Below are 17,506 nucleotides of genomic sequence, written 5' to 3'. Positions count from 1 at the left end.
GCTTTTTTCCATTTGCATGGTATGTTGTCCAGATAGGATGCAGTTTTTCTGCTCAGGCCTAGGGCTACATAATTGTCCCAGTTTATACAGTAGCCTGGGCAGTATGAAACGGGTAACATTGGATGCACAAGAACCTGATTGAAGTTCCCAGGTGCGACAGAGTTACTTTAATCAGTATAAAACAGGTCTATGTGCTCGCCCTCAACAGTGTTAACACCTAAATGTTTTCATTGTATCGTATTGTAGCTAGCAGCAGTTTAAATGCTACCATGAATAACACTGTCAGCTCCTGACTTCCCGTTAACATAACATAACGTACTTTTGTATAGCGTACGTATCACCCGAAAGTCTCAAGGCGCTGAATAACATATGTATATCGTTACCCAACTCAATGGTACTTATTTTATCGACCTCAGGTGGATGAAAGGCTGAGTGGACCCGCCAGGATTAGAACCTGTGACCATGAGGTCGAACACAGGCCCCTACAGCGGATGCATTTGTCCACTGCGCCACCAGACCCAGCTATCGTATTGTAGCTACCAGCAGTTTAAATGCTACATGAATAACTGTCAGCTCCTGACTTCCCGTTACATTTTTGTTTTTGAGGTTTATATAGCGCAAACAAGACCCAAAGGTATCGGAGTGCTTTACATGAGCACCAGTTGTGAAGCAGGCAGACACATTAATGTTGTGGGTGTTGCGCGTCCCTATTGAGACTCTAACCTGATTCCCCAGATTCAAGGTTGACCGCTGTAGCCGTTAGGTCACATCCTCTCCCATTTTAGTTCACCATGTGGGTCAACCTGAGTGGAGTTAATGATCCTACTCCCCAACTCAGCAAGACTCTTCATATTACATGATGCCTCAGACTTGTTAGTAATTAGATCCCATTGGCAATGGTGAATATCCACCTCCCAAGCATTGGAGACACTGGTGGTCTGCAACTGTACCACTACTGGACAAAAGTTTTTCAGAAACTTTTCTCATGGCTTCTTACCAGAAAGACATTTATAGACTGCAAGACCAAATGAGCTTATTTGAGGGAACCTCAAACATGTGCACAGACAAGCATTCCTGCTATACGGTAGATGCCCACAGGCTGCAACTTCACAATAACTCTTGCCACATGGCTGTGATCGCTAAACCGTATTATATTCACTCAGCTGTGACTGACATCTTTCTGACTATTGTTCCATATGGCATCCTAAGTAACAATTCTAACAGGGCTGTGCCGATAATTATATTGCAGGTTACTTGAAAGGCTAAAATTGTGCACATGGGGATGTTTTTATGGATTTAATTCAAAACTGAAATAAAGCATCTGTAGCAAATGAGGCCTGAAAATGTTTTTTGTTGTTGCTGATCTTTGTGCTTTCAAGGAGAAATCCAATCACAAAGGCGGTTAGGATCATTAAGCTTTACGTTAGTAGTGTTTTCCCTAGTAGTGTCTTCTTGGTTTCAGGCTCTGAAGAAATTTCACATCTTTGGCTGAGAAGTGATGCTGTTTACTGTAGGGATAAGTAAATAAGGCATGTATCAGGAATAAGGTTATTTTTTACTTTAAATAAAGATAAGATCAATATGCTTTTATGGTTTATTTGACATGAACTGAATAAAGTTTGGAAGAAGAAAAAAGATTGATACTAATTTGTGGGTGTTAATTTTCCTTGCATAAAACGTGATCACTTTTTACCTCAAAAAATGAATTCCGTTACTTATTAATTCTCAAATAGTTTTTTTTTTCTTTTGGAAAAGTTTACACTAAAAACTGTAGACCTGAGTTGGTTATGTCAACATGCTATTTGCCTGTTTAAGTGGAAACTTTATGTACGATGCCATAATTCTGGTCTGCTTATTATAAAACCGTGTGACAAAGGCAGTTGGTCTAGCTTGTTATACATTCTCACCTCTCACGGCGCTGCCCTCCGTGTTTGCATGCACCGCAAACCAGCCCATTGTTTAACACGTTTATTTTTCCCACCACTATCTTTGAAGAACTTGCCTTAGGCCGCCATATTAATTTAAGGCAATTCTTTTGGCGGTTGGATCCTCATCAAACAGTTCACAGGTCCCCGACTTCTTGTCAACTGGATTTTCCTTTTCTGTCCCAGCTTCCTTCTCATTGGGCTCATTAGTATGCTTGTCTTCTTGACCCATTCGGCTTGCTTTCACGGTCTCGGCTTCCTCCTCAATTGGGTTAACCTCCAGTGTCTCAGTGTACTGAATCACTGGAATCTTTTCAATTGTGCTGTCTCTCTCCTGCTCTTGTACAGGTGAGAAACCATGCTTTAGGTGTGCCCCTTTCTACTCTTTCCTTGGGCTGTCACACTGCAGCTTCTCATCTATGCAGGAAACTACATCTGATTATTGTCATCTGCTGCTTCTCCCCTCTTGAAAGGTTGTGTTCCTAAAGGGGACCTTGTGAAGAGGATTCTTGCTGCTGGGTGTTAGTACTTCTGGCCTCAGAGGACAGCATAGCCCAAAGATTTGGTGGGTCCGCCATCTTCCAAATCTACGTTAGCAAGAGGAGAATTCTTCAGGAAAGTTGACAATAAAAAAAGGTTAGAGTCCACATTCTCAGAAACTGAAGAGCTGCCCGAGACGAGAGCTAGTAAGCTCTGAATCCACATTTTTTTGTGCAAAATTAAATTAGTTTTAGAAGATACTTTTGTGTGCCTGGCCAGGTGGAGAAATAAGTCTAAGCCTGTAAATCCATCGCTGTTCTTTTTCAAAAAGGCGTTGTTGGAGTCTGTCACCTGAGTTAATTTGCTCTGACAGTCCACCTCATGTCATTTGGAGTATGGTTTTGTGTGAAGTAGTGTTCAGTGAGTCTAGTCATTGAGTTTTTGCACCTAATGGTGCTCCGGTGCTCACATATTCTCTGTTTAACTCTTCTGCTTGTCATTCCCACATATTGTAGATTACACGGGCATGCAATCCTGTATACCACATTGGTGCTGTTGCAGTTGGTATGTGCTCATAAAGTCCACACTTTTCCTGGTTCTAAAGATAGCGTTTTCGTGTTTTCAGTTAAGTGGCAGACACTGCAATTTCCACATTTATAATGCCCTGTAATAATTGGCAAACCCCAGGCATTTAGAACTGTTGCAGGTTTTTCATGTGTGTCTTTTATACTCCTTGCTGTTTTATAAGAAAGAAGTGGCTTCTCCCACTTCAGCCAAATATCATGAGGTCATAAAGCAAATTAACTCAGGAGACAGACTCCAACAATGCCTTTTTGAAAAAGAACAGCGATGGATTTACAGGCTGTCCATGCACAAGACAGGATTAAATTATAATATATCGTGGAACTCTGTCCTTACGAAATAGCCAGTTATGCTCCCCCCAATGTCCTGATCTAGAAGAACTATCCCGAATCTGTATATTACCTACTATCACACTTATGTGATTGTATGTCACAATCTGCTTGCCTGGCTGAATGAGGTTGTTCTGAGACTAAGTGGTTATTATGCCCCACCTTTTCTCCCACCCGCTCCCTTTTTACACTTCTTTTCCCGGTCTTCCCCTACCTTGAGACTTTTTTGCTCGACTAAATCATTGGCATCCCAGATACCCATATGGCCTTAATTAGGCTGACATATTCGCACGAGGGCTGGTTTCTAACCTCTTGATATCGGCCCTACATTTATCAGGATAACCCCCTTTAGCAGTTTCTAATATGAGCCCTCCACTCCCGCCACGTCATCTATGAGGAATAGAGTTTTATTCAGATTAGTTTGGGCAACATGAGCGTGCCTTCTTCTTTTGTTTTACTCCTGTGGTATTAAGGAAGCGGTATTTATACTCTTCCTGCCTCCCCATAACCTTGCCTTTTTCATGAGTCCCCGCTTCACATGGGTAATGTTGGCCTTTATTATCATGTGCGAGCTTTTCAATGTGCATAGTACAATGCTTTATTGAAGCTAGTGAGGGAGACACGATTGCGCATACCTCCTCATCACCTTGACAACGGAGATTTGGCAACACCACGCCTCGTAACCCCGGACCTCACGTTTTAAACGTGACTAGGCTTAGCCACGCCCCCGCCACCCCAGGAAGTGCCCGCTTCCATTTAACCTCGTCAGGACCCGCATTTCGCATCCACGGGGCGCCGAGGAGGTTTGCATTTTAGGCGAAGATGCCTTTTAAGACTCTCCACAAGTAAGTCTCTGACCAGTCATCATGCACTTTTACGACAGCGGGTCAGGCTCCGCGTAGACCACACATGCGGTCCTAAACCTCCCCCCCCCTTTTTTTCTTTGACCCAGATTGTGGCAGGATCTAGTCTCAGCAACACCGACGCCCATGAAGCTTCAAGTAAGCGCCTAACTTTCCTCATTGTGTGTATATGTGCGTTTGGCTGGTAGCCCATTGGCTGTATTGTTTGTCAGAATACCAATTTGCGATTTTAATCACGCACATTTGTCAGTTGGCCGATTTACGTTTCTAACCACGCTCAATTTTTGGAGCATTGACACCCACTATCTGTGAATCGGTTTGTGTGATACAGGGAGCTATTTGCTTCCCTATTAACTGCACCCTATTTTCACTCACGTTTTGATCCTGTGAGTGTGTTATGAGTGCACAGACAAACCACATTGAGGGGGTTGTAAAATACATTCACGGGCTCATTTTGAAGCCCAACAGTGCCTATTCTATCCCAATGGCACCCTGATATGACTAGTGATGAGTAATTCAGTAACATCCACCATATTTCATCTTCACGTTGGATGTCACTTATGAGGAGCACCTCAAATAGACCCTAAGTTTAATGTACTGTACTGTGTGTTTGTCTTCCCATTTTTCTTTCTTTACAGGTTTCTTTTCTAGGAGTGCTGGAGAAGAACAACAGTTTTTAAACCACTAGGAGTTTTTTAGTGTTTCCTTCACGTAGTCACGGGCGAGTGTATACCACCCGGGCTACCACCACTGGTCCTGACGAAAACCCAACATTTGCTTAAGTGGTAGAAACATGTCGACCAATTTTATCTTATAACACTATTCGTGACACCATAGACCTACCTAATCAGGCAAGATGTCCTACTAATAATTTTTATTGTTGCCCAATCACTCCAGTGTAAAGTCCTTTCTGTGAGTAGTTGATTGGAGAACTTTTAATAATCACTTTAAACCTTCGCACTTTCACATATAAAATCCAAAAACAAACCCAAACCACTGTAGTCCGGTGTCGCAGCACACCCGAATGGCACTCGATGATGAAGCATGTTAGCCTTAGTGGCAGTTATTGAGGAAGCAAGAAGGAGTGTGGATGGAGGTAGTTGTGCAGCCATACTGTTATTAGATCTCAGTGCGGCCTTTGACACCGTTAATCATTCTATTCTGATTCAAAGGATGGGTGGTGTGGGTGTCACTGGGACCGCACTAAAATGGCTGCAATCCTTCCTCTCCGAACGGACTTTCTCAGTATTTGAGGACGACATCTCCTCCCCACCTCTACACCTTCACTGTGGCGTTCCCCAGGGGTCGTCCCTCAGCCCGACCTTATTTAATATTTATATGAGGCCTCTGGCTGAGGTGGTGCTACCTTGGGGGGTGCAACTAGTGACGTATGCTGATGATACGCAGCTTATTATCACCCTCTCTGGCCAGATGTCAACCTATGACAAACTTACCTCCTGCCTTAGCAAGGTTCGTGAGTGGATGGATGATTCCTTCCTGAAACTTAACGGAACTAAGACGGAGATCATGATGCTTGGGCATGATGCTCCCTCCGCGGTGGATGAATGGTGGCCTACTACTTTGGGTCATCCTCCTTCCCCCAAAGAGAAAATTAAAAGTCTAGGGGTGTGGTTGGACCCAGCACCTAATTTTTTGGTGCAAGCTCAGAAGGTAGCAGCGACCTGTTACGCCCTGATGAGATCTTAGAAAAATTATTGGACTGCTTCCGTTTGAAGCAAAGCGGATATTAGTCTAGGCCCTGATTTTAACGCGCCTGGACTATTCAAACGCAGTATATGTAGGGGCACCACTAGGGACACTCAGGGTTCTACAGACTGTACAGAATTGTGCAGCCCGGATTGCTTTTACAGACATCACGTAGAACTTCTGCCAAACCAGCTCTCCGGCAACTTCATTCGCTGCCGATACAACAAAGGGTCGAATTCAAGGCAATGACTATTGTCCATAAAGCCTTAACTAAGACAGGACCTGATCTAATTCAACCTTTGTTCCGCCCTTACCTAACCAATAGGACCCTGAGATCTAGCAGTAAGAACTTCCTGGCAGTCCCACGAATAAGGAGAAGCCGCATGGGTGGCAGACATTTTTCTGTTCAGTCAGACAGACTTTGGAACAACCTGCCGGACCCTATTCGGATGGAGGAGAACCATCTTAGTTTTAGGAATATGCTAAAAACCTTCTTATTTCCGTAGTCTCTCTGGGATGAATAGGACCACTGCAGCGCTGGGATGCCTCCGGGTAACCATGCGCTATATAAATAAGTAGTCATTCATTCTTTAACTAGGTTGGTGAGGGAGGGGTCTTCTAACAAAGGATAAATCTGTCCTCTTTAGCCTCCTGTGCACCTCTATATATCCTATACGGAGGCACTGAGGCGCCTCCTGTGGGTACTCCTCCATTTGTTGTTTATCATTGATGAAGGGGACAAGGAGTATTCCCTCTACACAAGAAAAACCTTTTCTCTCCCTTTTGTTCACAAGAGTAAGTGATATGTCAGGTAGGAGGGCATAGACTGATGGTCCGTAAGAAGTAGCTGGAGTGTTGCAAATATTTACGGTGGAGTAGCATTTATCCAGAGAATTAACTGCAGTTGAAACTCCAAAGGTCACATGCTGCTCAAGACCATGTTTAAATGTTTGTTTCTCATAAATTGACCCAATGCCTGGGTGGGTCATCCCCAGCTCTACTTTTTTAATCTTTATTTACCCTGGTGCCCACTTGGCTTACTGCTTGTGAAGATATGTGTGGGTGCCTGGAGGGGCAAAGTAGACTGTGCCTAAATGCACCATCTGCTTTAATATTGTTTACTGTGACGTCAGCTTGCGGCATGTCAAGGTAAATGAAAAATAACTCTCTGGATGCGAGGGAAGGTCTCTTCTCGCGTGGCCGTCTTAGGTGAGGGTAAAACCTCACCACCTAATAGGAGTGCAATAGAAACTTTTTTTGGAGGAAAAACAGATCGTTTGGCTATCCAAAAGTTGTATTTAGGTCAACTCCCACCTGGGCTGAGCCACAGTCCGACACTCTGCCGTAGTCCTGAAAGCTTTTTTTAGGTTGATCAACTAGGGTATGGTGACAACTGGGCAGGCAAGTGAGGTATAACGTAGGCAATGGGAATGTACTTGTCTGTGGGCAGCGCTAAAACCAGGAAAGCCCCCACATCACACACAGAAGAATCAAGGCAGAAAAGGCAGCACGAAACAAACAGCAGGAACGAAGAAACAAGTTGATGTATGCAGCAGTTAATTGCAAGCAAATTTCGCGTCACTTCCTGGCATCTATGCTGCTGCCGCCTCATTGGTGGAACATCAGTGGTGACGTTCCTATGTGTTGATTGGGCTGCTGTTCCAGAGCTGCCAATCTAAAATCCCCATTTGAAATGGGTAAAGAAATACCAGAAGGAAAATGACTTGCGATGTGGGAAACAATGGTATGAGTATAGGGTGGAGTGCGCGCCCCCCCTGGGATGGCGCCCGTCCTCCCTGTGGGGCGCGTCCCACAGATTGAAGAACACTGCTCTAGAGGCTGGAAATATGAAAGATCTCAAACTTGCATTATTAGTCTAGAGTCAAGGAAATTTTGTTACAATAGCCTCATTGTTTGCTAGAATTAAAAGATATTCTTTGTCATGTTTCTGTAACTTTTGGATCTACCATGATCTACCATAATCACCAAATCTGTTAGTACCATGTCCTAATGAACAAGGTTGTGAAATAAACCTTGCAGCAGAGTGCACTGGAGATATGGCAAACATTGGTGGCTTTTGGAGTTACGATGGTTCACACACTTCATTATTACATCCAGCACCCAGAGATCAGATTTTATTTTCCATCCCAGAACTCTAACGTAAGGCATTTCTTTTTTAACATTTGTCTCCTCCATAAGGCTCTTTCAGTCAGGACATACCAATTTACATTCTGCAATTTTGTTGACTATACGCACATGTTTGGAAGATATCCATTTGGTTTTGCAAACTCCAAGATACCTAAAGCATGGTTGTAGCTAGCAACTTTTGGCTGCGGATCAACAAATTGAAACGGATACCCAATAAGACTGAGATCTTTAACTACCATAGACCTCCAGTACATCTGGTCTCGTAATGCGTCAGTGTCCTGCATCTATCACAAATTTTGCTATAATTTTAGATATTCATTTCTATTTCAGCCTGCAGCTGTCCACTGTTTCCAAAGCCAAGATTTCCCAATTTAAATCACTTTGGCACTGGTTAGCAGTGGGTAAGGTACTCTAAGTCCAACAAAAGGAAGATCAGCATAATGTCTGCGGGATCACCACCCTAAGGCTCACAGGTCTAAAAAAAGTTAATCTCAAGCCTTCACTAACCTCCTGAGATGTTTGGCTAATGATCAAGTCAAGTACAGAAATAGAGCCAACTGAAGCTCTTTAAAATATAGCAGTAAAAGGGAAATGAGTAAAAAAAATGAGCCTACATGTGGAGGCAAGCTAAGAGCAGGAGGAAAAAAAGGGGAGTGTGAACAAAAAAGTACATGGGCTAGTACATCACATTGTAGTAAAATAGCTCAATGGGGAAATGATCATGCTAATTAGCTTCATCTTTCTGACAAGGTCCCACATAGGAAGACTGGAGGTAAAGCAGATCCCTGGCTCTAGTCATCATGGTGGTGGGGTTTCTTCGAAGCTTGGGTGGATGAAACCAGACTGGGTAGGACAGAGCTTGGCTTTAAGAGAGAGATCTGTCACCATTGTCCTTCAGGCCTCTGTCTTTGTTTTCCCAGAACACTTTCCGGAGTGGACCGTTTGGACTGTCAAGGAAGTGCCAGTGCAGCGTGACGGGGTGATGTGGTGTCTGTGGATAGTTTAGGGACTCCTGCCTACTAGAACTCTCCACCTCAATTTTTCATCCCCTGCACAGGAAAGAACATTTGAGAAGACCAGTAGCAACAGAAATAAGGATCCACATGGTGGATAACGCACTGTCTAGAATGGAAGGACTTTGGGTACTTGTACGTCTTTCACATTTGCTGGGCTCATCCTCCATAGCTAGTTGTACTAGTTCTCTGCCTTGGTTTGCGGGCCAGTAAAGGGTGGACTTGCCAAGGACCATGAAAGAAGGAGGTCCTACTGGATGTCTGTGATCAGTTACACAGTTTGCTTTAACAAATTCATACATTTTTGTTTGGTAATTCATGAAATCTATTTTGGGTACAGTGATATATTTCTTTGTATATTTTTGCTTATGCATGCATTATAAATTAGAATATTAGAAAAGATTTTGAAATATATTATAGTAACATATGTATTCATTTTAATGTGGCTGCACTACTTGCTAGTAAATTCTTGTGTCTCTTTCTTCTGTTTATGCAGGCAAACTTTATACAGCAAGACATAGAAAGTGCAATTTGTGACTTAAAAAGTGGAAAACAGAAAAAAAGACCTGATGCACTCAGGCAAGTATATCATATTCCAAATTAATGATTTCAAAATTGGAAAATAGTTTTTCCGTTCTGTAGTGTGTCCGAATTATCACAGAAATATATGTTGGAGATGGCACCTCACAACCATCTCTGTTGTTGCGGAGAGATATGCCCTTTGAAGCTTCTCTTTTAAGGCAATAGCATATAACCCAATGTTGTATTTAAAGTTTTACACACTTCACCGAGCAGTGTGAGAGAAAATACTTGAGCTGCAATATCTAGTGTTCCAAAGAGATCCAGAAAAGTTACTTGTTAATATAACTTAAATCCACAATGCCTTTTAATTTTAATTCCTTACCTTAATATGTGAAATATTTCTCATGTTTTGTGTCGTTGGGGTGATTGGTGGGGACGGAGAGGAAGGTTGAAGCTTTTATTGTATAAGCACGCCTTTCTTTTCAAGGAAGCTTAAATCGTATTAGGTTACTCATGCAGAAATTGTGGCACAGCGTTACACACATTGCCTGCACAGTCACCCTAATAATATTTTGTTCCCAAAATAGATTGTAAACAATAGATATTTTTTGATGAAGTGTGTATGCCTGCTACAGTTGCAGCTGTACCCATGATAATAGGATGAGACGTGTAAAAGTGTTGTAACTATGAATTTTTAAATCTGATCTATTGCTTGTTGTAGGATGATTGTGAAAACTGATCATGCTATCCCTCCTCACCCGAAGGCACCTGCTCCTGTTCCTCCAGGTACTAATACTCAAGTAGATGTTAGAAGTCGTGTAGCAGCCTGGTCCGCTTGGGCGAGTGACCACGGAGACTGTAAGTGTTTGTATATTTATTTCCTTAGGTTAAGTTAAGAATACTGAAAATCTTGTGCTTAGGAAATGTGATCTATGTTCCTAGAAACTGTTTTTCAAATGTGCTTCCCAATTTATTTTGTGTGCTGTAACTAGTGTTTGTCAATATACGTTATAGGAATTAAATGTAAAGATTCTAGTTAAAATGCTTATGAAATTCAGAAATAGATACCAGTATGTAAGTGCAATTTTATGGACAGCCACTGTGTTTCTGTAAGTTTAGTTGCCGCTTTCAGAAATTTTAAGGAATTACAAATGTTGATACAAGGGCAAATGGAGAGAAGAAGACAGGCCATGCTCTAAAATAGTTGTTTATTCTATTAGGATTTTGACACGTAAATCTAATGGTATTATTATATACCAGATGGAGGCGGTTAATGACTAACTGAGAAAAAAAAAACGCTTGCATTTAACAAAACATTTTCCCTGTGTTCCTATAGATCTATTCAGGCCCTAATCCTGAAGTAACTAGTTCTTGTCCAATTAAATAGTGTCCAGAATGATATTCTGCACACGTCCACCCCAGAATTAGTGTGGATTGATGTCACGTTTACACTTAGGCTTTTCACAATAGACAGTTGCATTGACAAGGATAGAATGCTTTGAGTAGCTACCAATTCAGTAACCAGATACGGAGAATACCATCTGACTAGTATTGAACTCCCAAACATTTGTTTTCCTTTACTTTAGTTACTTTGGTTCTTGACCTTCCCTGATGTGAAATGCAATCCAGGGGAGAGACACACATACAAAATTGTGAAGATCAGTGAGAACCTAATGATCTTGGTCTGAACTTACGGCAGCAGTTAATGTCCGCACCCTGAATAGAACACGAATGCTCAGTGAAGCTGATTTTTCAATACTGAATGTAGAGCCTTGTCCTATATTGGAGACTTAATGAGGGTGCAGATTATTATACCCTGGAGAGAAGATTGGTTGATGGAATACCTTGTATCTTTACCTTGATTTCGAGTGGTCATGCTGGTCACTATTGTAATAACAGTAGGCTGTGATCCAGTGGTGTCGCAGATGTACAGTACCTCCCTTCCTTGTCTGTGCATTTCTTTTTAAGTTCAAGAAAGGGTTTATTAAAAAGAATAATACGATCATAAAAACAATACTTCGTATATGCAGTTATTTGTTAATACATAAATACATGAAGGTATAATAAAGAATAATATATAATCACTAAAATGTTTTAAAATATATAAGATGATATGAGTAAAATCAAAGGTTCACAGAAATCGTAAATAATATATTGTGAAAATACACAATTTTTTAAAAGAAAAAGGATATATGTATATTATAGAGAATGATACATCAAGCATAATTATAGACAAACAGTAGGTGGTCAAGGAGGCTTGATAACTTCTTGTTGTGAGGGATCGGGTAAAGAAGTTTTCTTCACGGCAATGTCTAGAAATTGTGTGAGTGGGCACCAAAGGTGAGAACGTTTAGTAACGAGAGAGATAGATGGACGAGTGCTGTATCGAGGATATGATTGTGACATACAGCATACCACCAAGCTAAATGGGACAATTTAGATGAATCCTTCCAGTTTATTGATATTTGCTGAAAAGCTACAGCTATTAACAAATCAATAAGTGGTAGCTGGGATTGACTAATTTCCAGTCCCATGTTAAACTTTCAAGAAAAATATTTGTGGGGGATAGGGGAATTGTGGTGTGAAATATAGTGTTGATTTGATGCCAGACTTGTTTCCAAAGTATAAGAACATGTGAACAGCATATGATGGAGATTTATGTAAGTATTTGGGGGTAAGAAGCAAATCTGTTGTAAATCAAGAAGAGGGTTTGTGTTGTGCTGGCCGCTCTGGATGATTTCCTAAGTTTCGTCCAAATTCTGTTCCAAAAAGAGATGGGCCAATTCATTCCAAGATCGGATTCCCATAGGAGTTCAACTTTGGTTTTGTCTCCGATCTCAGGAGGTATCATTAAACAGGAATAAATGGTGGACGCTTTGGGGTTTATGCGCAAAAGGTTATGTTATGTTATGTTACAGGCATTTATCGTGCACACAGCTGCTCCAGCAAAGGAGCGTCCTGGCGCAAAACAAGGTAAAACACAACACCGCTAAAAGCAGGAACAGAAAAAGGACAACTGAGGGGCAAAGTTAAAATAAGAAAGTTTTGATAGCCTTACGAAACTGCAGAAGATCCTCCAACAAACGAATCTCAACCGGAAGAGAGTTCCAGATAGCCGCAGCTCTCACTCGAAAGGATCGGCCCCTGGCACGGCAAAGCTTGAACCGGGGAACCACGGCGAGAGCCTGGCCCAAGGATCGGAGAGAGCGTGTCGGGACATACAAAGATAAAAGATTAGACAAGATCTGAGGGGCAGTGCCTTTCAAAATTTTGAAGGCCAAACAAAGGACCTTAAAATGGATTCTCATCCTCACCGGTAACCAATGTAGAGAGCGAAGGGTGTTAGAAACGGGGCAAAATCTGGGCAAGCCAACTATTTGGACACGCTGCAGGCGGGTGATTTCTGCTTGGTTAGCCCCCACCAGGAGAGAGCTGGCGTAATCAAGCCGGGAAATTACCGTCGCCTGAATCACCAGCTGCCTGGTCGGGGCATCAAAGAATTTGAGGACAGGTCTTAGGCCCCGAAGAACACCAAAACAGCAGGCCGCGGTTTTCTTTGTATGGCCAACAAAGTTAAGGCTAGAGTCAAGCCAAACTCCCAGGTTTCTTAATTCCGAAACCGGAGTCGGAGATGGTCCCAATTCCGAAGGCCACCACCTGTCCCCCCAGAGCTCCGCTCTCTTACCGACAATCATGATTTCTGTCTTCCTTGCGTTGAGCTGGAGATAGTTCGCAGTCATCCAGCTAGCCACCGCCTTCAGTCCGTTCTGAAACCTAGGGGCATCCAGCTCCGCATCCCCACTGAGAGTAACCGCCAGCTGAGTGTCGTCGGCATATGAAACCATAGTCAGGCCCCACTGCTTTACGACCTCAGCCAGCGGTCTCACGTAGAGATTGAATAACGTGGGACTCGGCGAGGATCCCTGCGGAACCCCCATGGCCAGAGGATGGAATTTGGACTGATAAGATGGGATGGCTACGCAAAAAGAACGATTGTCAAGGAAGGAGCGGAACCACTGCAGAGCAGCCCCCCCGATGCCGATCTCCTCCAAACGGTGCAGCAGAATGCGATGAGAGACGGTGTCAAAGGCGGCGCTGAGATCTAATAGTACAAGGGCCGCCGTCTGACCAGCATCCAACACCTCACGCAAATGCTCCACCATGGCGAGAAGGGCCGTTTCCGTGCTGTGACCGGCACAGAAGCCGTTCTGCGTGGGGTCCAGGACATTGGCCTGAGTGAGATGGTCTGAGAGGGCCAGATTAACATGGGCCTCCGTAACTTTCGCCGGCCAAGGGAGTAATGAAATACTCTATGCTATTGGAAAAGGGAGTGGGAGGATGAGAAAGGTGACGATTTGAGTTTAGTATAAGTATTGAGTCCGCAAGGTCAAAATGTAGGTTTAAAGGAAGAAGGCAAATGATAAAGAGTTGGTAATTGCGTAAACTGAATGGGTGTTCCCTGGTTGGAAAATTGATGCACCCAGAGTAGGCCTTAGTTCCTCCAAACCTTCCAATATATGGGTTTCCTATTAAGAAGGATTTATTTATTGTGCCAAATTGTGGAGTTGAGAAAAGTGTCTAAATTATGTACCACTAAGTGGGGTGCAGTGGACAGTAGTTTACATGATTTTTTGATTATAGGGGTAGAGAGCTTTTGTGGTTTGCGAGTAAAGGAGAGATACTCCTGAAATGAGAAAGGAGCAAAAAATGAGGTCTCAAGATCCATCCAGAGCGGTTTATCCTCCGATTGATTAGCGACCCAATTCGATAATTGTCGTAGCTGAACGGCTTTGGGATAATTTTAGAAGTGAGGGAAATTGACCCCGCCTTCAGATTTTGGTCTTGTCAATTTTTGTAGCCCCATTATTGATTTTTTTTAGCTTTCCATAGAAAAGAAGTCAAAATAGAATTCATCTTTTGAAATAATTTAGATGGAATGGAAAGTGGAATGTTAGAAAGGGTATACAAAACTATCGGAGTCAACATCATTTTAATTGTGTCCAGACGACCCCACCAGGAAAGATGTAGGGGGCGCCGTCTTGCAACCAATGTTTTAAGTTGGGCAGAACATTTGTCTATGTTTAAAGAGATAGATGTCTTTATAGAGGGAGAGAACCAAATGCCCATATATTTTATATGTTTAGGGTTCCAAGTAAAGTTGGAGATCTTAAAGTCATCCTTAAAGGTGTATTTGGTTGAGGGTAGATTCTCACATTTTCCTCTGTTCAGTTTATTGCCAGAAACCAATCCATAGGCCTCAACCTCTCCCATGAAAGCTGTAAATGAAGATTGTAGTTGGGAAAGAAAAACCAAAATGTCGTCAGCTTATGCTGCCAACTTAATTTGTTGGGGTCCAAGACAAAGCCTGTGATTGAGTTATTCTGGCATATTCTTGAGAGAAAGGGTTCTAAGGCCAAATTGAAAAGAAAAAGGGACAAGGGGCATCCTTGGCGTACTCCTCGTTTAAGATTAGAGTAGGGGGAGATGAGGCCATTAGTAGATATGGCAGCCTTGGGCTCGGAGTAAAGTAGGGATATTAAGGAAATGATTTTCAGGTCCAAACCTAAACTACTTGGGAGCGTGAAAGTTAAAAGGCCAGTAAACGCTATCAAAGGCCTTTTTTGCGTCTAAAGCATTTGCGGCCAAGGAGTCCGGGTAATGTGGTGATTTAGATAAAATATCAAAGAATAAGGGTGTTTTGTCAGTGATGTTGCAGAATTTGACAAAACATGATTGTTCTTTTCCAAGCAGCATGGGAAGATGTGGTTCTAATCTTAGGGCTAGAGCTTTCGAAAAAATGTTTTAATCTACGTTAACTAAGGATATAGGTCTATATATCTTACAGTAAGGAGAATCCTTATCAGTTTTTGGTATTAGACACATCAAGGCTTCGAAGAAAGAGCCAGTGGAATTACGAGAAGCAGTAAAGAAGAGTATGCAAGTGTGGGAGTTGTAGATGAACAAAATATAAATAAAATTCCACTGTTAAGCCGTCAGGGCCTGGAGCCTTGTCTCTTTAAAGAGTTTGTTTTTAAAGCATTTAACAATTCTGTTTGTTGTCTGTGCATTTCTAACTTGACTCATTTGTCGAGGATGCACCCCTTCTTATGTTTGAAAACACCTGACTCTAGCTGTTGAGTGTTCTAGGTGGATATATTTAGAACGCAATAAAATAGATAGTGTTGGGAACAATGCCTATGAAAACAAGAGGTATGCTGTTCTATAGAGGAAGAGGAGGTAAGGTCCTGACCATGGAGGCACCCACGGGGAGGGCTCCTGTAAGGAGCAAGGGCCTTCACATACCCCGAGGCTGCAGTGCCCAATGGGCCCCACAGGGAGGCTCTTTGCCAGAGAAATTTTACCTGTGATCTTGGCCGATGATGAAGCAGGTGTGCGGTATGTGAGGTGTATATACAACGTGAGTAGAGGGGAGGGCTCCTGTAAGGAGCAAGGGCCTTCACATACCCCGAGGCTGCAGTGCCCAATGGGCCCCAAAGGGAGGCTCTTTGCCAGAGAAATTTTACCTGTGATCTTGGCCGATGATGAAGCAGGTGTGCGGTATGTGAGGTGTATATACAACGTGAGTAGAGTGTGGCGCCCGCGCTCCCCAAGGCTCAGGACTACATTCTTGCTAGCTAACGTTCTAGCATACTTCTGATGACATCCCCCAACCTGGTCCCTTTCCGGACCAGGCAGACTTATCCATCAGTTCTCAGCGATTCCTTCTCTGCTCTGGATTGCTTGAAGGGTGAGTCGGTCGCTACTCATCAATCAATCAGTCACTGCATTTATAAAGCGCATAAACATACCCGTGAGGGTCTCAATGTGCTGGGGAGGTGTGAAGGGGGGGCTGCTACTGATTGAAGAGCCAGATCTTGAGAAGTCTTCTGAAGGACAGCAGGTCCTGGGTCTGTCGTAGGCTGGTAGGGAGAGCGTTCCAGGTCTTGGCGGCGAGGGAGGAGAAGGATCTGCCGCCGGCAGTGGTTTTCCGGATACAAGGAACTGTGGCGAGGGCAAGGTTGGCTGAGCGGAGGCTTCGGGTAGGGGTGTGGAAGCTGAGACGGTTGTTGAGGTATGTAGGTCCGGTGTTGTGTAGTGCTTTGTGTGCGTGGATGAGGAGCTTGAAGGTGATCCTCTTGTTGACGGGGAGCCAGTGTAGGCCTCTCAGGTGGGGTGTGATGTGGCTGCGTCGGGGGACGTCGAGGATCAGTCGTGCCGAGGCGTTCTGGATTTGTTGTAGTCGTCTCAGGAGCTTCGTTGTTGTTTCTGAGTAGAGGGCGTTCCCGTAGTCGAGTCTGCTGGTAATGAGGGCCTGGGTGATTGTTTTACTCTGACGCTTGCAAAAACCTGCCCCATTTCTATTCCCTATTCTGTTTGTTACCTGCCTTGCAGCTATTTCACTGCACCCTCTCCTTTGATCCTTTAGAAGTCAGACGTGACGCCATTGAGTACCACAGCATATTGGAGTCTTTGGCTTCATTTCTCCGCTTGTTTCGGGTAAGTTCTCCTACTACCCCTCAGGAGCTGTACCATTTGTACCGGTGATTCTAACCACACCAGTTCTTTTCCCTCATCACGGGGGCCATTACCCCTTTTGCTAATTCTGCCCTGGGCACTACTCACTGATGCACCCTTGGTACTTAGTTCATGCCGCTTTTTGGAACCGCTGACAACCTGGGGGGGGGGGGGCACTTAGTTTGGGATTTCCACATCTTTGGGCACCTGTGTGTTGTCAGCCTACCACAGTACTACACACTCTCTTTGAGGCATAGTAGACAAGGATGAAAATCGAGTTTCTTGTTCTTCCAAGACACAACATGGAAGTTAATTTACCCATTTTACTGTGCACTAATTGACCTGCACACAGCTAGACTAAGATGATGGTGTGTCAGCTCATCCCTTTTTACCACCAATATAGGACGGCGTTGGATTCATCT

General features: G+C 43.4%; 1 protein-coding gene across 7 annotated transcripts in view; it reads left to right on the top strand.

Annotated features, from left to right (window-relative positions):
- The window catches only part of EPS8 (EGFR pathway substrate 8, signaling adaptor), a 1,030,589-nt gene that overhangs the window by 580,901 nt on the left and 432,182 nt on the right, over positions 1-17,506 (top strand). For all 7 annotated transcript variants that reach the window (XM_078674027.1, XM_078674024.1, XM_078674021.1 and 4 more), the window contains 2 exons: positions 9,544-9,626; positions 10,291-10,427. In XM_078674027.1, the coding sequence (XP_078530153.1) occupies positions 9,544-9,626; positions 10,291-10,427 (220 nt within the window). The remainder of the gene's footprint in view (positions 1-9,543; positions 9,627-10,290; positions 10,428-17,506) is intronic.

This window comes from Lissotriton helveticus, chromosome 1_1 (genome assembly GCF_964261635.1).
Source record: "Lissotriton helveticus chromosome 1_1, aLisHel1.1, whole genome shotgun sequence".
Classification (NCBI taxonomy): Eukaryota; Metazoa; Chordata; class Amphibia; order Caudata; family Salamandridae; genus Lissotriton; species Lissotriton helveticus.
The sequence above is the reverse complement of the archived record's forward strand: the minus strand, read 5'-3'. Positions and strand labels throughout refer to the sequence as shown.